The sequence below is a fragment of the Xyrauchen texanus genome, chromosome 9 (genome assembly GCF_025860055.1).
Source record: "Xyrauchen texanus isolate HMW12.3.18 chromosome 9, RBS_HiC_50CHRs, whole genome shotgun sequence".
Classification (NCBI taxonomy): Eukaryota; Metazoa; Chordata; class Actinopteri; order Cypriniformes; family Catostomidae; genus Xyrauchen; species Xyrauchen texanus.
The window spans coordinates 20135862-20159688 of record NC_068284.1 but is presented as its reverse complement, the minus strand read 5'-3'; the positions used below and the strand labels follow the sequence as shown (position 1 = coordinate 20159688).

General features: G+C 43.3%; 1 protein-coding gene across 1 annotated transcript in view; it reads right to left on the bottom strand.

The window, feature by feature from the left end:
* plppr4a (phospholipid phosphatase related 4a) overlaps positions 1-23623 on the bottom strand; it is a 34035-nt gene extending 10412 nt beyond the window's left edge. The window contains exons 1-6 of the mRNA XM_052134382.1: positions 23226-23623; positions 15282-15467; positions 10829-10958; positions 7380-7575; positions 1039-1096; positions 710-883 (exon numbers count right to left, since the gene is read on the bottom strand). Coding sequence (XP_051990342.1) covers positions 710-883; positions 1039-1096; positions 7380-7575; positions 10829-10958; positions 15282-15467; positions 23226-23315 — 834 coding nt within the window. The 5' untranslated portion in view covers positions 23316-23623. The remainder of the gene's footprint in view (positions 1-709; positions 884-1038; positions 1097-7379; positions 7576-10828; positions 10959-15281; positions 15468-23225) is intronic.
* Positions 23624-23827: the final 204 nt, after the last annotated feature.

Here is a 23827-nt window from a genome sequence, read left to right as displayed (position 1 = left end):
ATTAACATGTTAAATTGACAGCCCTAGATTATACATTATAGTTAATAATAAATTCCTCTATGGTCATATATTTTTTTGACTTTCAGAACCAGCATATTGCACATCATTTTGCATTTTGTACTGTACAATGCACACCGTAATGCATACTTCCAAATGTATACTTCAATCATCAATATGAATCAACAGATGTCACTATTACAAACGTGTTGAGAACTTTCCTGATATTAATGCACACAAAGCATTTGAATATGCAGTACACCACGTGTGGCACTTCACACTTAGTGAGTAAAATAGGATTACATAGCTAATCCCTTGGCCAAATGAACATACATTATGGAAACAATAAAACAAGGACCTGATTTACCTTAACTGTGTTAATTTCTCCAAAATGAATTTTGCATTGTTGTCAGTGTTAGTAATCACAAGGTGTACATAGCCCTCAGAGCATATTGAGCAGAGAGGAAGGAGAGAGAGTGAGAGAAAATGAAAGAAATGGTGGGAGGAATGTGAGGGTGTGTGTGGGTGGGGAGCAGAAATGGTGCCACAAGGGATACGCATGTGTGAGCTATTTATATCTCATTGTCTTTTTGCTCCTTGCTAATTTTCCATGATTCTTCTCTTGAGTCAGTGTTGACATGGTCACAGTATTATGAAAAGTATTTATTAACCTTGCAGTACCTTTGACAGGTTCTATGACAGCAAGACTAACCAGGTAGATGGCTATGCCCCCTCCGATGAGAAAGCCACAGTAGACATCCACGGCATGGTTCTTGAACTGAATAATGCGAGTCAAGCCGCAGATAATGCCACAGATGATGAAGGAGAAAACCAGGAGTGGCTTCAGGAGCTTGGAGGAGTCAGTCAGGGTGGCATTGAAGTACATCTGTGGAAGAGAATCACTTTGATGCTCACGACACAGGAGACCAACTTTTTGAAGTTTCAGTGAATACATGGTTGAGGAAAAGACAGTACGTTTTTTTGGCATGCACGTACATATCTCATGAGTCAACTGTGCCATGTGTCAAGTGGATTACTTACAGAGATGTACACAGCCGCAAAGGCTGCCAGAGTGGCATGCTGAGATGGGAAGGACTTCCTGCAATGAGAGACAAACAGTCTTTTCAGATCATTAGATCTTTTTAACACTGAGCATATTTGAGGTAATGTTAATGTCTGAATAATTCTAAAAGACAGACAGGAACAGAAAGCCACAGATCCCTGCATCCATAGGGCCCTATTTTAAGAGCGCTAGTGCTAAGCGTAGTACTATGCCATAAGTCATAGGCACAAAGTCAATGGGCATGGCCAGGAAGTTTTGGTATTTTCATCTAAGCATGTGCAAAGTCTCAGTGCAATTGCGTTTGGCAAAATCGTATGCGCAAAATGTGCTGAGTCAAGCACAATTTAATTCGGAGGGTCTTCTCCAGCACCATCTCTATCCTATAGTCAATATCCACACACACCCAATTGCACTTTGCACTGGCACGAAAACTGCGCTTTGAATTAGCGTTTCTCACAAAAATTGGATAAGATGTAACGCATGCTCATTTTTTAGCGCTTAGCGCAGCTCTTTGCGTGCTTACGAAAATAGAGCCCAAAATGGTGTTGTGATATTGCCCATTTTTTTTATAGTGTGCCAAACTGGATTGTTGCAACACTACCAATTTCAAATTTGATTAGGAAGTCCTGTATAATGAATACTGTATACAAATAAAATGACAAAATAAAACGCAATACCCCTGGGTAAAAATATCCATCTGCACTTGTATGGATTTAGCGGTGCTTTAAAGGGATTAATTTAAAGATGCAACTTTTAAGAGAGGTTTTTACCATACAAAATGTCTAACTATCAAAGCACAGCATGCTGTCAGAATGCTAATTAAACCACCACTGTATCAGCAGCAAAATTAATCATAAAACAAAAACATCTAGATAAACTGTTTGACCTTATTAATCGACTAGACATCATGACCATTGGAAATGTCTGCTAGAAACGTTGATATTGTTACATCATTAACCGACATCATGACCATTGGAAATGTCTGCTAGAAACGTTGATATTGTTAAGGCACATTTCAATGTACATCAAACAGCTGTATAATGCTATAGTGAGCCTTACGGTAACTTCGTGTATGGACCATAATAATCCTCTTTACATATAATTTTTACATTATTAAAAATATCTGCAAAAAATAGCTATAATTGGGGCTATTGAGAGTGTATGAAATGAGTAATAGATTGAAAAGCTGAGCTGCGCAAATGGATGTGTGTGGGTGTGCTGGAATAGGGAGCCGAGTTGTGAGCACAGCACCAAGACTGAACTCTGTGTGGGTTTTACAAGAACACCATGTGCCAAAGGACAGCGCCACAATCATTCTGTTGCCTTCACTTTTCTGCAAACTGTTTACTGCAGACAACAGATTATATACTAATCAAGTGATCTAATCAGACCTTTTGGTGTACATAGCCATTGCATAGTAGGTCAAACGAAATGCCTTAAGCATGCATTAGAAATATGATTAATAATCTTTGTGTGTGTGTGTATATTGCTAAACATAACTGACGTTTCTGTTTTAGGGAGAGCTTTAAAATTAGGACAAATCTTGAAATGCTAAAAGAATATCAAGCCACCCCTTTTGAAAGATCAGCTTGAATTTTCTTGCTGGTCCAATCTGGTTTATGATGGTTTGGTGCTGATCTAGCTGGTTGACCAGCATGGCCTTTCTTGTGGAGCTAGTTGGCCAAGGATGTCTAGCTGGTTAAAGGAATAGTTCACCCAAAAATGAAAATTCTCTCATCATTTACGCACCGCCATGCCATCCCAGATGTGACTTTCTCTTCTGCTAAACACAAACAAATATTTTTAGAAGAATATCTCAGCTCTGTATGTCCTTACAATGCAAGTGAATGGACACCAACATTTTTAAGCTCCAAAATTCACATAAAGGTCAGCATAAAATCAATCCATAAGACTCCAGTGGTTAAATCTATATCTTCAGAAGCTGTCAGGGTTGTAGGTGGAGGCAGACACAGGGTGAGGATCTAGTCGCAGCGGAGGTTTATTTAGACAATAGGGGTAATACAAAACATGAATAAAAGAAAACAACCACGATGGGAAAACGGTAAACAAAACACGAAAGGCAAACAAAGGGTTGACATAACACGGGAGGCATACACGGGGATAACTACGGTGAAACAATGACGGAAGCAAGGGAAACAGGCATCTACTTACAACAAAGACCAACAGGGGAAAGGAGAAACAAACAGGGTTAAATACACAAACACAATGAAGACTAAACGAGACACAGGTGAGAACAATGAAGAGTGCAGGCAGTGAGAGAGGCCAGGAATTGTAGTTTAACACACGGACAGTGAGACTCAGGGCAGACAACAGGGAAAACGTGACATGGAGCTGGATAGGTGACGGGTGAAATGGAAAACACGGAGCGGACAACAAGGAAACGTGAAATCAACGTGATAGTGAAACAGAGAACAGAGGGCAGACAACACAGGAACGTAACATAACCCCCCCAAAAGGACCGGATTCCAGACGGTCCTAAAGCAAAAAGAAAACCCACACAGAAGAACAAAAACAAAAGATCCAAGGAGTGAGGGGGTAGACCCGGGGGGACACAGACAGAGAAAAGGGAGCACAGGGGGCACAGAGACAGACCAAGAAGGCACAAGGGACACGGAGACAGACCAAGGGGGCACCAGGGACATGGAGACAGACCACGGGGGCACAAGGGGCAATTAGGCAGTCCACGGGGGCACAAAGGGAAATGAGACAGTCCACGGGGGCACAAGGGGCTATTAGGCAGTCTACGGGGGCACAAGGGGCTATTAGGCAGTCCACGGGGCACAAAGGGACAGGTTTAGGAGGCCAGGGAGGCATCGACCAGGCAGGGACAGGTCCAGGAGGCCAGGGAGGTATCGACCGGACAGGGACAGGTTTAGATGGCCCGGGGGCTGGCCGTAAGGCAAGGGCCGGTTCAGGGGGCCTGGGAGGAGGCCACAGGACTGAGGCCGGTTTAGCCGCGTGAGGCGGAGCCAAGGAGGACCTCTGAGGCGGAGCGGAGGGAGGCTCGGGAGGCAAAGCCGAGGGAGGTCCGGGAGGCGGAGTCGAGGGAGGTTCAGGAGGTGGAGCCGAGGGAGGCTCGGGAGACGAAGCCGAGGGGGGCCCCGGAGGCCGGGCCGAGGCAGGCCCTGGAGGCGGAGCCGAGGAAGGTTCAGGAGGTGGAGCCGAGGAAGGCTCAGGAGGCAGCGCTGAGGGAGGCTCTGGAAGCTCAGGAGGCGGAGCTGAGGGAGGCTCATGAGATGGAGCTGAGGGCGGTGGCGCCGTAGGCAGCTCTAGAGGCCGAGGCCTGGAAGGCTCTGGAGGCGGAGCCAAGGGAGGCTCAGGAGACGGAGCCGTAGGAGGCTCAGGGGTCGGAGCCGTAGGAGGCGGAGCCGTAGGAGGCTCGAGAGGCAGAGCTCTAGAAGGCTCTGGAGTCTCTGGGAGCAGAGCCGTAGGAGGCTCTGGGGGCGGAGCCGTAGGAGGCTCTGGGGGCGGAGCCGTAGGAGGCTCAGGAGTCTCTGGGAGAGGAGCCGTAGGAGGCTCGAGAGGTGGAGCCGTAGGATGCTCGAGAGGCGGAGCCGTGGGAGGCTCGAGAGGCGGAGCCGTAGGAAGCTCTGGAGTCTCTGGGAGCAGAGCCGTAGGAGGCTCGGGAGGTGGAGCCATAGGAGGCTCTGGAGGGGGAGCCGTAGGAGGCTCGGGAGGCGGAGCCGTAGGAGGCTCGGGGGAAAAGGCCGTGGAAGACTCGAGAGGCTCTGGAGGTGGAGCCCTGGAAGGTTCGAGAGGCTTGAGAGGCTTGAGAGGCAGAGCCCTGGAAGGCTCGAGAGATTTGAGGGGCGGAGCCCTAGAAGACACGAGTGACTTGAGGGGCGGAGCCCTAGAAGACTCGAGTGACTTGAGGGGCGGAGACCTGGGAGGCTCGAGAGACTCAAGAGGTGGAGCCCTGGAAAGCTCAGAAGGCAGAGCTCTAGGAAGCTCGTAAGGCGGAGCTCTGGAAAGCTCGGAAGGCGGAGCCCAGGAAAGCTCGGAAGGCGGAGCTCTGGAAAGCTCGGAAGGCGGAGCTCGGGAAGCTCGAGAGGAGGAGCTCTGGGAGGCTCGAGAGGTGCTGACTCTTGGACAGGCGCGACCACTGGCGCTGGCCTTTGGATGGTCATGGCTACTGGCACTGGCTCTTGACGGTCATGGCTACTGGCACTGGCTCTTGGACGGTCGAGGCTACAGGCGCTGGCTCAGGGACGGTCGAGGCTACAGGCGCTGGCTCAGGGACGGTCGAGGCTACAGGCGCTGGCTCAGGGACGGTCGAGGCTACAGGCGCTGGCTCAGGGACGGTCGAGGCTACAGGCGCTGGCTCAGGGACGGTCGAGGCTACAGGCGCTGGCTCAGGGACGGTCGAGGCTACAGGCGCTGGCTCAGGGACGGTCGAGGCTACAGGCGCTGACTCAGGGACAGTCGAGGCTACAGGCGCTGACTCAGGGACGGTCGAGGCTACAGGCAACGCTGGCTTGCTGACCGTGGCAGGCGTGGGCGCTGGTTCGCTGACCGTGGCAGACGTGGGCTCAGGATCGCTGACCGTGGGAGGCGTAGGCGCTGGCTCGCTGACCGTGGCAGACGTGGGCTCAGGATCGCTGACCGTGGCAGACGTGAGCTGGAGAGCGGAGGCTTTCCTTCTCCTCCTCCTCCGGGCGGAAGAGGTTGGCAGCTGGCTCATCGATCCGGGTAGGCAGGGGCTCAGGCTCGACAGCCGGCATCACGAGGGGTGGTTCCTCGGGCGCGAGATTCCTCAGAACGAGGCTCACGTACTCCCTCCACGGGAGCTCTCCGGGTATCGGCGCCACTCTCCACCGGGATGACGGTAACCCGACCCAGTAGATGGACTTCAGGGCGTCGTCGTTGAGCCCGGTGTGGATGGCGACCGTGGAGAAGAGTCGTGAGTACTCGCGGACGGGGAGATTTGCCCGAGACAGTTCGAAGAAAACCGCTGCTAGGTCCATTTGGCGGTTGGTCTTTCTGTCAGGGTTGTAGGTGGAGGCAGACACAGGGTGAGGATCTAGTCGCAGCGGAGGTTTATTTAGACAATAGGGGTAATACAAAACATGAATAAAAGAAAACAGCCACGATGGGAAAACGGTAAACAAAACACGAAAGGCAAACAAAGGGTTGACATAACACGGGAGGCATACACGGAGATAACTACGGTGAAACAATGACGGAAGCAAGGGAAACAGGCATCTACTTACAACAAAGACCAACAGGGGAAAGGAGAAACAAACAGGGTTAAATACACAAACACAATGAAGACTAAACGAGACACAGGTGAGAACAATGAAGAGTGCAGGCAGTGAGAGAGTCCAGGAATTGTGGGAATTGTAGTTTAACACACGGACAGTGAGACTCAGGGCGGACAACAGGGAAAACGTGACATGGAGCGGGATAGGTGACGGGTGAAATGGAAAACACGGAGCGGACAACAAGGAAACGTGAAATCAACGTGATAGTGAAACAGAGAACAGAGGGCAGACAACACAGGAACGTAACAGAAGCAATATGATGTGGATGAAAAACATAAATATTTAAGTCAATTCTCTTCCCTTCCCAATAGGTGTTGATATGCACGAAGAATGCAAATCGCCAAATACAATAGAATAAGAAAGTGAAAGTGGAGATTTGTAGTTTAAAAAAATACTTAAATATAGATCTGTTTCTCACCCACACCTATCAAATCACATCTTAAGATATGGATTTAACCACTGTAGTCTTATTGGTTGCTTTTAGGCTGCCTTTATGTGAATTTGTAGCTTCAACATTATGGTACCCATTCACTTGTATTGTATGAACCTACAGAGCTGAAATATTCTTCTAGAAATCTTTGTTTGTGTTCAGCAGAAGAAAGAAAATCCTACACATCTGAGGTGGCATTAGGTCATGTCATTTTCATGTCAGAGTCATTTTTCAGTGAAATATCTTAAATATACTTAAATACCCTTAAGCTAGTTAAGAAGGTACATGAGCACATCAGCATCCAAAACACAATATATATGTTGGTGACATCTATGCTATTTTTTCCAAAAGCATTGCCCATTTGAAGGCTGAGAAATAAAATGTAATTTGATATGTCTTAAAAGACTTATATTAGAGTAAAATTATCCATAATACAGGTTAATCTTAATGCAGTCAAAAAAGTTGTTACCGGACATTAAAAATACTTTGTAATCATCACCATGACTAATCACATACTTACACACACTGTAGAAATTTAGACCTTTATTGTATATATTATGCATTAGGGTTGAAGTACTACAATATGATACAGATAATGCTTACTGACCTGCCAGTGTTGATGGCCGCTGGATCAGGCCCAGAGCAGATGTCATCCACAATGAAAGAGTTTTCGTTACAGGAAGTGTTGAGGCTGGTGTAGTTGGGCTTGCATACAGTGAGGAAGTAGGGAGCATGGTATCCTGTGGACAGCTGGATAATGTCTGTGATGAGTGCTGTGATGCACAGGCCGAACACATGAACCCCTGATAACGAGAGACATAATCGCACAAGTACACACACATGCACAGCCTTTTTCAGAAATTCAAAGCAAATGCAAACAGTAGATTTCATAAGTAGTGGGTAGATTTCATAAGTGTATGATAAAATAGATGGAGCTTTCTTTTTTAATATCAGACCTCATTTACAAGACATAATTTTAAACTAATAAAAAAAGATGAAACAGACAAAAGTAGATTTACATTTCCTGAAGGAAATAGCAGAGTTTGTATGGCAGCAAAAGAATAGTGTTAAAGTTTTAGATGAGCTTAGTTTTTTGGCTTTGGATGTACTCAAATTTAAATGCAGCATCAGAACCACTTTGACACAAACATCAAAATATTTAGTGACTGTGCAGTATAAAGGCAGCAATAAATGGTTAAATATATGCAAGAAAGACAATACCAATCACAATTCAGTATGCTAATATAACAATGATGTAATTGTTGTGTTTACATTTCGAATGTTGTATATTATATCAAAGTACATCAAGATTTCTTAAAATTATGCTTAAATTATGCTTAATTACAAAAAACATATATTATGTAGACAGCACATCCAAGATGGAAATCACTGTGTATACAAAATAACGTTTAAATGGAGTCTTTCTATTAAGTGTTTCAGACTGAATTAATTGCAGCAGTTTACACTTAGGGTTAAGAATTTAGAAAGAAAAATACGAAATAACTGTAATGTTCAATACATTGCCATAACAGTCATAATGCCCATATTAAGACCAAAAACACATTTGGGTGATAAGTCTCGGGTTACTTAACTGTAACCCCTGTTCCCTGATAAAAGCGGAACGAGATGCTGCGCTGATTTAGCGCTTTGGGAACAACTTTAGGTGTGACCAGCTGTGAATATGTGTGCAACACGTCAATGAAATTGACTAGAATTTATAGCCTCTGCTGATGACATCATTGGATGCACCTGTAGCAGGGCTATAAATAGATGTGTCACAGGTGCATCGTCAGGTATTTTGTCTGAAGAGCAGTCCTGGGGCATTCCAGTGCAGCAATGAAGTGCAGCATCTCGTTCCGAAACCCAAGACGTCAAAAAGCTACACTTTGATGCTGCGCTGATTTAGCGCTTTGGGAACGAGAATACCCAAGCCGCTGCACAATGGATGTCTGGACCCCTTACGGTTGTGTAGTTGTGCTCACAAGAGCGCGAGAGGTCTCAGACATGAGCTTGTGATGTAGACACAAGGACATAAGAACCCGGAGTAGCATGAACATCCAAACTATAGAATCTTAAGAATATATGCAGAGAGAACAGCCCGCAACATTGCAAACATTGCAAACATGTTGCAGAGGGACACCTCTGGCCAAAGCTTTAGAGGAGGTGACCCCTCTGGTAAAGTGAGCCCTGATACCTACTGGTGAAGCTTGACCACGCACCTCGTAGGCCAGGGCAATAGCATCCCTCACCCAATGTGACATGGTTTTCTTGGTGGCAGCCGCCCCTTTGTTACGACCCCCATGACAAACAAATAGTTGCCCTGACTTATGCCACTGGCTAGTGTGGTGGACATAAGTCTGAAGGGCACAGACTGGACACGGTCCGTGAAGTATTTCCTTTTCCGGCGTTATGAATGACGGAGTGCAGAAGACTTCGAGAGTGACCGGATGTACGCTCGAGAAAGGAACCTTAAGCAGGTAGTCAGGGTGAGGGTGCAATATTGCTTTTGCCATTCCTGGGGTAAAATCTAAGCAGGATGGCAAGACGGACAGAGCCTGTAGATCCCCAATTCTTTTTAGAGAAGTAATTGCCATAAGAAAAACCATCTTGAGAGTCAGAAGTTTATCAGACGCTGACTCTAGAGGTTCAAAGGGGGTCTGAACCAGACCCTTAAGGGATAACCTGTTGGGCATCAGAGACTAGGACAAACTTTTCCTCCTCGATGCCCCGGTTTCGCCTCAACGAAGCTCGGAGAAAGTCTCCTCGTCGACCGTGGTGCACGCACTCAGGCCCTTCAACAGATCAGCCTGGTACGTCTGTAACACTTCCATAGTGTGCAGGGAAGCACCACCCTGACCTGCTGCCTGATAAGCCTTCCCCACAAGCGTTGAGGTGGTCCTGCATGGCTTTGTGGGGAGAGTGGGACTTTTTAACGATGATGCCATGCGAGGCGATAGATAACCTGCAAGTGTCTCTTCAACCGGCGGCATCACCGAATACCCCCGTGCCTCAGCACCCACGATAGTCGAATATATCGACCTTGAGGGCACAAAGACACAGGAAGCATAAGGTTTCCTCCATGATCGAGAGAGCTCGTCATGGAGGTCATCAAAGCAATGAAGGGACTGATGAGGCGTTCCCTTCCCTTGGCCAACAGACCGAAATCTGTCCTCCAACTTGCAGCGTTTGGGGGTCTCTTGTTCACGTGGCAAGTTTAATTGAAGCCTAGCCACCGCACGAGTAATCACCTCGAGTAAATCCTCCGATGATTTATTATCATGCATGAAATGCTCGGAGGTGGGTAACTTGTAGTCAGCAGACTCAAGAGATTCACGGTCCCCCTCATGAACCGCATAGGCGCCGGAGTGTGCTTCAGGATCACGGGAAGGACCAGCTGGATCTGGGGAGAGAGTGAGTGATAGGCATGGACACATCTCTGGCTCCTCAGCCAAATCCATACAAACGCCCCACGATGGAAGTGTGGGCGCTGACTCTCGGAAGTAAGCAAGACAAGTGCGAAGCATTTTGACTGAGAACAGATCGCAATGCTTGCACCCACCCCAATGCAAGAGCAGCATGCTCTTCCCCCAAACACACAAAACAAAACTGGTGTGTGTCCCTCTCAGCCATAGAGTGTAAACAAGGGAACACACACCGCTTGCTTTGTCTTTCAGTCATTCTTTTTAGAGAAAAGAGAAAGGTTTATGCGCACTGCCAGACAAAATCTAAATCCTAACAGAGGAAAATAAAAAGTTTCTGACAGGCTCAAGAAGCACAACACACACAGAGTGATCTGAAGACAAAAAATCTGACGATGCACCTGTGACGCATCCATTTATAGCCCTGCTACAGGTGCATCCAATGATGTCATCAGCAGAGGCTTTAAATTCTAGTCAATTTCATTGACGTGTTGCATACATTTTCACAGCTGGTCACACCTAAAGTTGTTCCCAAAGCACTAAATCAGCGCAGCATCAAAGTGTAGCTTTTTGATAAGGAACCGGTGAATCAAGGCTTTTTTATAAAGTTACAGATGGCATAAAAATATACACCCACCCACAAACCTCACAGCACGTCGGATATAAGAGTTGAAATTGCAGCCAGCAGCATTTATGTTAGCCTCTGTTTTGATGCCGAGATTTCTTCTGGCCAGACAGCAATACAGGATCCCTTCCCCAATCATAATCTGGGGGAAGATGGTCATCTGTGTTTACCCAAACATACAGTACTTCACGTGAAGAACACCCTGTTATTTCTAATGGCCTACAGGGCTCACTTCTTATAGAATCACAGACACATTAACTCCCCAATTGTAATTAATCTCCAATCTAGCCATGGGGGGGTTAATATGCACAGTGGAAAAAAGCATGTGGACCCTTTGGAATTAGCTGGTTTTCTGCATTAATTAGGACCCTTTGGAATTAGCTGGTTTTCTGCATTAATTGGTCATAACATCGAAGTCACAAGTATAGACAAACAACAATGTGCTTAAGCTAACAACACAAAACAATTCTAAACTTTCATGTCTTTATTGAACACATCTACTGAAACATTCATAGTACTGATGAAAATGTAAGTGAACCCTTGGATTTAATAAATGGTCGATCCTCTTTGGTAGCGCAATGTTCAGTAGTAATTTTGGACTATACTTCCTTACAGAACTGCTTCAGCTCAGCCATATTCTTTATTAGATTATGGTCTGGGATCTGACTGGGCCACTACAAAAGGTGGATTTTCTTTTTTTTAAGCAATTCTGTTGTGGATTTACTTCGATGTTTAGGGTCAATGCCCTGCTGCATCACCTAACTTCTAATGAGCTGGCGCAAAGCCACACTGACATTATCCTGTAGGATATCTTGATAAACTTGGGAATTCATTTCCCTGAAGCAGCCCCAAACTATGATGCTCCCTCTACCATACCTTACAGCTAGGATGATGTTTTCATGTTGGTTTGCGGTGGCCTTTTTACGCCATATGTAGTGCTGCTTCTTTTTCACAAAAAATTCTACCTTAGTTTCATCAGTCCACAAAACTTTTTCCCAGTAGCGTTGTGTAGTGTCACAATGCTCACTCTCTTGGACTTTCGGCTTCACTGTCATTGGTGCGTCATTGGTGGAACGACCTCCCAAACTCCATCCGTGAAGCAGACTAACTCTCCATCTTCAAAAAACGGCTAAAGAAACATCTTATCCATGAGCACTTGTCCGTGCATTTATAAAAAAAATATATATATTCTTGTTGCACTCTAATATGTCTTGAATACTATTAATCTGATGCATTTAAAACTTTGTAATGCAACACTTTTCATACTACTGTCTCCTTAAGATTAATCCCTTTTGATGTATTATTCCTCATTTGTAAGTCGCTTTGGATACAAGCATCTGCCAATACACAGATGATTGTATGTAAATGTAAAAAATTTAAATGTATGTGTCAAGATGGTCTTTGGCAAACTTCAAGCACACAGCAATGTTTGTGTTGCAAAGCAGCAGCTTCCTTCTTGGTGTCCTGCCATGGACAACATGACTGTTAAATTTTTTCCATATAGTGTTCACTCATGAACAGAGATGTTAACCAGTTCCAATTATTCCTTCAAGTCTTTAGCTGTCACTCTAGGATTCTTTTTCTTTTTTTTTCTACCTCATTGAGCATTCCGCAGAATATGCCCTTTGAGTTATTTTGGCTGGACGGTCACTTCCATGGAGAGTAGCCACAGTGCTAAATCATCTCCATGGATAATTTGTCTGACTGTGTACAGATGATTATCTAAACTTTCTAGATAACTTTTTAATAATTTCCAGCTTTATGCAAAGAATCATTTCTTGATTGTAGTTCTTCTGATTTCTCTTTTTTGCAAGGCATGGTCCACGTCAGCAGAGGCTTCTTGTGAATAGCAAACTAAAAATGTTTGAGTGCTTTTTATAAGTAAAAGTACCTCTAACCCACACCTCCAATCTTGTTTCATTAATTGGGTGCCAGGTTTGCCATCTCATTACCCTAATTAGCTTTTGTTCAGGTCATTAGCTTAGGGGTCCACATCCTTTTCCACAGCTCTGTGAATGTTTAATGGGATGTGTTCAATAAAGACATGAAAGATTCAAACGTTTTGTGTGTTGTTAGCTTAAGCATGTCTCTACTTGTGACTTTGAGGAAGATGAGATCACATTTTATGACCAACCAATGCAGAAGAACAGTTAATTCCAAAGGATTCACATACAATTTATTTCAAATGTAAATGTTAATGCTTCTGCAAGGGTGCATCTACTGAAAATGACAAGAGCGGGAGAGAGGAGCATGTGATAATACCCCACTGAGATCACACTTCCCATCCACCTACAGTGAAGTGCAGCGCTATATTGTAGCTGGCGATACCACAACAGCTGGAGCTACCAGAAGGACAAACACTCACATGCCACCCACTAACATAGACTTAGCCATAATGACCATACTTAAGCCCAAAACACATCTGAGTGATTTAGGTGGAACATCACATGGCATTTGAAGCATTAGTTTTGAGTTGATTAGGTCAACTCATGAGATTGAGATTGAGAGGTCAAAACTATGACTCAAATGTTTGGGCTGAGAAGGTAATTTTATTTATTTATTTATTTTTTGCCCATGCTTCATGTTCAACCTCGATATAAATCTTCATGCATTAATATTGGCTGACAAATTAATAATGCACAGGATTAAGCTATTGAAAAGCAATATGGATAGAGCATACCATGCCTACTATGGTTTGCTGGTCTATTTGCTGGTTTTCAAGGGACATTTGGGGACTTTTTTTAGATGGTCCACAATGATCCAGTATATTTTATTAACTACCCCTTATCCCCTAACCCAAACCCTAACATGAACCTAATTGTCAGTGGAGTGAAAATGTACTTTTTAAAGCAGAAATGAAACTGAATTGCACTCACCATTGTTTATATGAGCACAATTACTTCCTGGTTACTCCAGGACTAAAACCTGTGTCTTCGAGTTTCCTTGCACAACATGCTATTAGTAGAATTAGATAAAAATATGTTCATGCTAAAATTTCTGAGGGTGGATGGCATATGTCAGTAAATGGCTGAGTGGGGTTTATTTTAGGGTACACAATCTTTCAGAAGCAACATGTCGATTTCCTGTGTGATCATATTGGCTGGTCAGGCAGATAAACCAGCAGAGCAGTGTGTACTAACTTGGTAAGTCTGTGAGACCAGCTAGACCAGATGAAGACCAGCAGACCAGCCTAGTCTGTTTGCTGGTTTAAGAGAGGCTTTGGGCACTTTTTAGCTGGTCAGGCAGGGAGACAGCAGGCTAACAAGATAAGCCAGCTGAACACCATCTTGGCCAGACCAGCAGGACCAAATGAAGAGCAGCTTGGACAGACTGGGAGAATTTGTCTTTTCAAAGTTCCTCCAATCTCTGGTTAAAGAATATTCAATATTCATTTCGACTTGTCCCACTTTTTCTTAAAAAAGCAAAAGCAAAAATCTGTTCCATTGTGAAGCACTTACAATGAAAGTGAATGAGGTCAATCCATAAACATTGAAATACTTTCAAAAGTATAGCCACAGGAAATAAACAATATGCATGATAACATGATTTTAGTGTGACAAAAATCACTTACTAACCAGTTCTGTTTAAAGTTATATACAATTTTACAATTTCATTGCCATGAGGACGTAATGCTCTCCTAAAAGGACTGTAAAACGATGATTTAAACAACTTTACAACTTAAATAATACATAGGTTTTAACAGAAGAATTAATGTAAGTGCTTTTGTAAAGTTATAAGCTTCACATTTCTGCCTTTTAAACCCTCCAAAATTGGCCCCATTCACTTCCGTTGTACATTAAGTGCCTCACTGTAAACTTTTTCTTATTTTTTTAAGGAAAAGGAGGGACGAGTCGAAATAATATTTTGTGGTAATTATGCCACACATGCTTGATTGATCTGAACTTGTATTGAACCTAGAATATTTCTTTAATGTGCAGTCAAATAAAGGTAAGCCATTGGTAGATTTATACCCCCAAAATTATAAAGACAGTGGCACTTTTACAACATTGCTCTGTTTGTTTGAGCATTCCAACCAGCCTGAAAAAGCAACATTGACCAATGCCATGTGCCAACCAATGGCAGACAGAGAGAATGTTTTGTGAAAACTTGTTTGAACTTGACATTATTTTTACATTTAACATTATTTTATTTTGCTGCTATTGACACAGAAATGTCACAATCCACTTTTAGATGGTATGTGCTAAACTAGCAACAATTTACAGTCAAATACAACAGAGAACAATTATCTGTCCCAAATTCTGAATTATACAGAAACTGGAGCCACATCATTAAAAATGAACTATTATTTTTGTATTACATCAATATTCATTCTTGTACAGCTAAACAGAGATCAAATGCTTGAATGACTCAGTAAAAGTGCCCTCTAGGCTAAAAAAGAGTGTGAATGACTCAGTAAAAGTGCCCTCTAGGCTAAAAAAGAGTGTGAGTGCCACTTGGCACTTACTGTTGCCGCTGGCCCAGCAAAAGCCAAACTAAAGAGCATGAGGAAGGGGATGACCTCCTTTGTGGGCTCAATGTAAGGCATGCTGAGACTGCGGTCATTGCAGCTGTAGCCTGACCGCACTGGTTTAAATATGTCTGTCAACTCCAAGAAATACAAGCTGACCACTGAGGACACCAGAATCGGGAGCTATAGAAAGAAAACAGAAGAGATATGAAATATTAGATGAGTCAAGTTTACTAAAGATGCATTAACAAGGAAATTATATTAGTAGGTCTCAACTGGTGGGTTACGATTAAAAAATTGGTAGCAGCTCTGTTCCGAAACTATGTTAAATGCAAATAATTAAATGCAATTCATACATTTTTATACGTACAACAGCTATATCCACCAATCTTGGCACAGACATTCAGATTGTTCTGTCTGTCTGTCTGTCTGTCTATCTGGTTGTTACTGTAATGTCTGTACTGTATAAAATTCAAACTTTTAAAACTAATTTACACTTTGTGGTGATGTGGGCGTGGCTGAGTGACGTCTGTGGAGAGTGAGGCTGGGAAAGGAGGGGGATAAAAGGGCAGTCCAAAATGCCGGAGAAGAGAGAGAGAATGCACAAAGCTATATGTGTGTGCGTGTGTGTGTGTATGCAGTATTCGGCTGAAAAGCATAATTTTGTGTGTTTCCCTGAAAATAGTGTAAAATAAAAACGTTCAATGTTTGCCCGCCTCGTGCTTCCTCCTCCACAAGAAAGGCAGAATTGTCATAGTGGTGTCGAATCCCCGCATTAGGAGGAAGAAAACGACGTCATAGTGTCCTCACCATAAGCTATAGTCATCAAGACTCTTGCTGGCATCCATTCAGACGGCTCATCATAATCTGATGGCGGGTCACTTAGGGCAGGAAAAAATCCTAAACTGTCTGATGGACCATTTCTATTGGCCAGGCATTCACGGGGATGCTCGCAGGTGGTGTGTGGCATGCTGTGAATGTCAGCTGGTGAATCCAGTGGCCACCCCAAAAGCGCCTTGCACCCTCTTCCATTGATCGAGGTCCCCTTTGAAAGAATTGGCATGAACCTCGTCGGGCCATTAGACTGGACGGCACGCGGACATCACTTTGTGTTGGTTTTGGTGGACTTTGGTGGGTTTTGGCAATGCGATATAAGGATGCAATGCCTCTGCGCAAAATCTCAGCACAAAGTGTTACGGAGCCACGCTTCAGAAATGTCTCCCGAGTGGGGATTCCAAAACACATCCTCACTGAATACATTCTTGACCTGAGAGCAAAACTCCACACATTGAAGCAATTAACACAGGAGAATTTGCTCCAGGCTCAAGAATGTCATGGCCAGCTGTATAATAGGGGTAATCAGCTATGAGAATTTACATCTTGTATTGCTCCCCACATCGAGCTCTAAATTATTAGTCAAATGGCAAGTATCCTTTGAGGTCACACACGAGTTGGGGAAGTCGATTATGAGGTTAAACGAACAGATAGAGGATGGAGCATGTCAGATTTACCACCTCAATCTCCTAAAACCGTGGAGAGAGGCGGTCCCCATGACTTTGGCAATGGTGGTTCTTGAGAGGGAGGAGCTCGGACCAGAGGTGAACTTAAAAGCCCCCGAGCGAGTCACCCTGGTCACTTGCGGAAACCACCTCTCACTGTCACAATTCACAGAGGTTGCCGGGTTACAAGGAGAATTCTCAGACGTGTTCTTGCCTCTTCACAGAGCACCATATCAAAATGACCCCAGGGTTAGTGGTACGTAGTCATCTCTGCCGATTGATGAACTAAACAATCGGTTAGGCGTGGCATGCTTTTATTCGACACTGGATTTAATGAAGGGAAATTGGGAGATATCCTTAACTTCCATGTCCTGTGAAAAGACATCATTTTCCACACCATTACAATTACACCAATTCGTAACACTTCCATTTGGTTTGTTCGTGGCCCTGGCTACATTTCAGTGGCTCATGGAAAGAATCCGCAGACCACACGCTGCTTCTGCCGCTACCTATCTGGATGACATCCTCATTTTCAGTAATGATTGTCAGCAGGACTGTCCTGAGATCATTGAGATGGGCGGGATTCATGGCAAACCCAAAGAAGTGTGCAATTGGGTGGGCTTCCACTTGGGCAGGTCATGGGCAGGTGCGGCCCCAAATACATAAGACCACAGTGATTGCAGCCTGTCCAATACCTAAGTCCAAAAAGGAGGTGAGACAGTTCCTGTGGCTGGCTGGCTGTTATCATAGGTTTGTGCCTAATTATTCGACCATCACCAGCCCACTGACTGATCTTACTAAAAAGGGTGCACCAGATCCAGTCTAGTGGATGGAGCCGTGTCATCAGGTGTTCACTCAGGTAAAAGCAGCACTTTGCAGCAGGCTGTTATTGCACTGTCCTGATTTCTTTCTCAATTTCATCTTACAGATGAACGCATCAGACAGGGGGGTGGGAGCGGTAATGTCACAGATGGTAGAGGGGGAGTAGCATCCCGTGCTGTACATTAGTCGTAAGCTCCTTTTGAGGGAGACTAGGTACAGCACAGTGGAGGAGTGTTTGGTCATCAAGTGGCCGGTCCTCACCCTCCATTACTATCTGTTGGTAAGGATTGACACCTGTGGGAAATCACCTCTAACAGCTGTTTTGTGTTGCCGTGAGAGCTGGAGGAGGATTAAAGGGCAGTCCAAACTGCCGGAGGAGAGAGAGAGAGAGAGAGAGAGAGTGAGAGAGATGCACAAATCTTTATGTGTGTGCGTGTATGAGTGTGCAGAGTTTGTATGAAAAGCATCATTTTGTGTGTTACACTGAAAAGTAAAACAGTAAAAAAATATGTTGCTGTAAAAAATTAAAACTGGGGGATTGTTTGACTGGCTCCTGCTTCCTCCTTTACAAGAAAGCCAAAGAAATGTTATACACTTTCAGACAAGGCTTTGTAAAGTCAACATCAAAATTTGTATTGATCAACTTTCCCTATCTAGTTTTACATATTGTTATGCAGTTCATGATAATATTACATTAATACATTTCAGTTTCAGGGCATTTTTGTGTACGATAACCAACTTTGGTACAGTGATGGTCCTAATGCAGAATCTTGAGAACCACTGATTTATACTGATATGTATGTGTGGCAAGCAGGGCAAGGCCGAGCGAAGCTGGTGCACAGCGAGTCGGGCGAGTCGGGATGGACACCTGCGGAGAATTATCTCCCAGCTGTTGCCGATTATGGTGTTAGTTAAAGTCACACAAAGCTGTGTGTGTGGATCGTGGATGGTGTGCTGAAAATGTAGTTTATTTTGTGTCACACAGAAAAGTGTTTTTAATAAAAAATTTATGTTTTGGATTGTTTACACGGCTCCCACCTCTTTGTGATTTGCCACAGTATTGCTGTCACTAGTTACTTACAGTACATTACGTTTAAGTTATACATGTTATCAGTATATGTGTTTCATGGGAATTTAACCCATGTCTTTGGCATCGCTAGTGCCACGTTGTTTCAGTTGAGCTACAGGAACATTTCGATTTAGATCACTTAATGGTGCACAGTAAAAACCACAGCTGAATCTGGAAATGCACTGGGACATCCTTGCTTCTAAAACCTGACTGAGCAATCCATCTACAACGGCTGTGCCAAGCACTCTTTTACATTATTGGGATTTGCATGAAACTGCTGGAGTTACAGTCCTGAAGCTTTTCACAGTCTCTACCTGTGCTGGGTTCATGCTAAGGTTACACTGAAGATGTGCGATTACATTACAATGAAGGTTATTCCCAGTGTAAAATACAGGAAAGTGCTTTAGGGAATTGCTGTTGTGATTGACATGATTCACCCAATAATACCTCATAGTACACAATGAGCAAGGATAAGCTGGAGATGTTTACACTGTGCAGCAGCTCCCAGGAGGAAATTTGTTGTGCTGTGGAAAGTAAAAATGTGCCGTAGTACTGAATAATTACAAACTTGGACGGACAGTATGAAGATCAAAGGTGGGGGTGGGAGGGGAGGGGAGGGGGAGGGGGTGGGGGGTTAATTGCTGTAATCAACCTCCTTCTCAGATGAGGACAGCATCTGCAGCAAAAAAACACTTGCACTCTCTGAACTGCTTCAACTGATGCTGCGTCCTAAAATAGCATGTATCTGCACAGATACTCTAAATTCTCTATTATCTTTCTAGATCAATTTTAAGAATAATTTTACTATCGTTTTATGATTTTACTTTTAAATTTAAATTTACTTGTAAAACTTTTTGTAGAGTTTAGCAATCAGTTTATATATACATAGCAGTAATTAAGGGCTAATTAAGCCTTCGAGAGGGATAAAGGCCGACTGCGGAAGGTGGTGCGACGAGAGACGGATCGTTTACGGGCAGCTGACCGTCATGTGTGTGTTTGTGTCGTTTGTTGAAGTTATTCATTAAACTATTATTTATATTGTCAAGCCGGTTCTCGCCTCCTCCTTTTTCTAAATCCCTTTTCAATGCCTAATGTTGCTATTTCTCAACTTTTTAAAATCCTGCATGGTTTCTTAGTTCAGTATATTCTGTAGCTTGCAGTACATACGCTGACAAATGAATTTAGATCATTCGTTTTGAGCAATAAAAAGTGAAGTTGCACTTTATCTCTGTTTAGAAGCGTGTTAAGGCTTCTTTTAGTTCAGAGCTCGTTGAATAAAGCACACGCATCACACGTGTGCTTTATAACGCCTATGGCTCTCTGTTCGTGCTGCATTATCAAGCGTAATGTTCTGTCTACATCAGACGTGAGTGGCGCAGCACGATGTTACAAAACAAATTGCTCCCATTATAATCATTATAAACATGTCTACAATGGATGTGTCCAACAGTTTGTAACATGGATTTATATGCACTTATATATTATTGCAGAACTGATATAAGTAAATGTATACTTAACAACTGAGATAAACAGAGCCTGTAGGTTTAGAACCACGATGAAACCGACATTTTCCATAACAAACAAGCCAGTGTTATCATTATCACCACAACTTACAGCAACATGTTTTCTTAGTTGAATCCGTAATTCTGTATGCTGATATTCCCGCTTGTTTTGGTGTTGAATGAAGGCATCGCTTAAATGTAACTCTTAAAAGAAAGTGTTTGTTTTGAGCGCTTACTGCTGTTGCTGCAGTGATTAAATCGAGTCGAGTGACAGAGCGCCCCTGTAAATTTCCAGTGCCGTAAAATTCCCATGCAAAAATCTCTCAATAAATTATGCATTTAATAACACTGATTAAATTACAACCAACAATGTAACAACCCCCATTTTAATGAAGTAAGAGTGTACTCTTTTTTTTCAATTGAATTTCACTTGAGTAAGAATAAAAGGTACCCATTAAATCTACTCTTAAAAGTAATTTTTCTCTAAAAAAAAGTTACTCAAGTAAATGTAAGAGTAAATGTAGCGCATTACTTCCCACCCCTGATACTTAATTTCCAAAAAGCATGCATGGCATTTTTTGTTGGGAGATCATGTTACTACTTGGCCATTTTGTTAGCTCATTTTGGTGAAGTAAAACAGATTAGTGAAGTTAATTTGATGAAATTAGTGATGTGCAACTAAATGTACATTATTTAATTAATTCTCAGCTTAGGACTGAATAAAGGTCTCTGCACACAGCAACTCTATAGAAGGCAACCAGGTCACACCTGGGAACATGACATGCTGCACATTTAAGCACTGCCAGTGAGCTTTGATTCTTTGTCTGATCTGAACAAAAATGGGACTTATCCAGACAGAAATATACTTGTTTTAGAGTCTACAGAAAGAAAAAGGCATTCACATTCCTTCATTTCTCAGAGAGCATTAACTGTTTACACAGAGTAGAAAGACAGTATCTATAGTTCATGACCATGATATTTAATACATGCAATATAATTTTTTTAATTCTTTAATACTTGGGAAGTAAGGAATTCAGCTTTGGGGCTTTATAAATACACAAGTCACATGACAGATCAAGGACTGCCACCATCTGTCACGGTCATGTCACTCTATCAGTCTGGGTTTTTGTCTGACAGGACCGTGGAATTATCGTCCCATGTCTGTCTTGAGTTTTTGGTCGGTCTTGTTTCATGTCTGGAGCGTGGTGTCTGGATCCTGACCCTTCTGTCTGGTTCAGTTTCAGTTTCAGGATCCTAAAACGAATGTTCCATGTCTTGTCCTGTATTGGCAGGACAAGACATGTGCATTACACTTGACATCTTGGTGGCATGTGCTCACATCAATAATCTGTCTGTCTCTTGCGATCATGGACGCGTGTTGCGCTTGCTTTGCGCTGGGTGCCCAGGTCGAAAGCTGTCTTCACGTTGTGCTAAGGTTTGGTCCAGGGCTGGACTGGTAATCTGGCATTTTCCCTGTGGGCCAATGCAATTTGGTAGCGATCAGGTGCAAACTGACCATCCGGAGGACCGAGTGGGCCGGCCACGAAAAGGGCCGAATGGGCCGCGATCAGCAAAAATGAGCCGCTGCGTTATGCAGAACAGACCACAAAACAGTGCCACGATATGCAGAAAAGGACAGCGAACACCCCCTGTCTTGTCTTGTGTAAGCACATGGCTTTGTTTTGTTTCTGTATCGCTGCCTGTCTCTCTATCTTATGTCATACCCTGCCTCCTTGTTTGCTTATTATTAGTTAATTTACCTCACCTGTCCCCTGTTAACCCGTTTGATTTCGCTCCCTATTTTAGACTCCTTGTGTTTGCTGTCCAGTGCCATGTTTTTCAGTCGGTCCTGTGTATTTCTTTGTTTATTGTAGTCAGTCAGTCTGTCGGTCGGTCTAGTTTCCTGTCCTGTTCATCCCTACCCAGTCGGTCCTGTTTCCCGCTGCCTTCTGCCCCAGCCCTGGATTATATTTAAAAAAATATATACCTCAGGTAGTTTATGTTAATTGTTTTTCCCCCTTGTGGGAGTTTTATGTTGGATTTTTGCATTTTATTTTGTATTAAATAAACCTTTATTTTTAACCTTTGGGTCCTGAGCCTCTCTATTCCTGACACCATCATCTCCATGACACCAGTGATCAGTGTTAAATTCCTTTGGATATCTAGGCCACATCATATTCATGTAATAACTCTCCATACTTTAACCCCATTAAACTAAATTGTGCCCTATGAATTCTGTGACAGAGAGCATTTGCCCTTGATACCATCATCAACCCACATTTACAGAAGATTATACCTGTCCCACTTCATAAGCCTGTGCATGATTCGCTTCACCTTGACATAAAAGCAATTATAGCCAAGCAAACACAGAATGTCCCCCTAACGTTCGTGCAAGGTTCCAATTTGGCCATTTCTTTGGGAACCAACCCTTAACGTTCTATGAACGTTGTTTTTAAGTTATATTTTTTATAACCATAAACTATTCTTTCCATAACGTTGCAGGGAGATTTTTGTGTGGCAACCTTATAATAAACACTTATAAAGAATGACTATTTTTAGGTTTTATTTTGCAGAATCATATCTTTCCATTATTCGACATAATCATTATTTCATTATTTTTATGGTCATGTAGTGTCTATGCCTTTAAATACTGTCTGCTCAATGTACCATGATCAGAATAAGAGTGTTTTTGAATTGCAGACACCATGATTCACAATACGATATGATGCACACGAGCAGCAAACATTTTTGCGCGTAAATATGTTTTACACAATATATTTTCCCCAACAAATACCGTGTATTCTGCCATTAACATGGGCAATAATACACGTATGTAAAGTTAACGTGAGTCTAATGCATAATAGCCACTGCTGTGGATTCTGTGCTATTCTGCATTTTTATTTGGATTTTGAACGTGACAAGCGCGTTAACTGAGACCATTTCATCTACTGTCTAGTATAAAGGAGTAATAAAACATAAGAAATAAGAAATTTGCGTAAACAGGTCGTCTACGACCACACCAACGCTCTCAAACATTAAAATCACTTACCTCCACGAAATAAAAGCAGGGCAGCAATGTAACGCTGTCTTTGGTCATCTTGCCTTTAAGTCTTTCCTTTGCAGACATGTTTAAAGGCATGTCCCTCTTTGACTAACAGTGAACAGTGAAGCCCAACTGATGTGATTAATTGCGCTCCTTTAGGCTACCGCTTTCTCCATCCCCAAGTGCGCTTTTACTGCGGATTCAGACACAAGGGTAGATGCTGTATCAAACCTGGCAAATTCCATTTATCGCCAAATCCAGCATGACTCCGAAACCATGACAACACAACCACCATCCCCTTGAGGACGCGCTGCTGATATATATATATATTAACAATGTCTTTCCATCGATTAATGTTTCAAGCCAACCTTAAACCTTCTGATTAAAGGCAATCTGCTAACGAAATGACGTCAGAGGTGTGCTAAAAACCCATTTTTACCCGAAGCGCGCGCACGTGTGTGTACGGGTGGGGGTGTGCACGTTTGTTCACAATCAAACTACTGTATCATTATTGTTGAATGGATTCAAATATGCCATAGAACGAAGAATATATTTTTTAAATAGCCTATTCGTGAACATTAAATAGTTTGTATTGTTAGTGTCTCAAG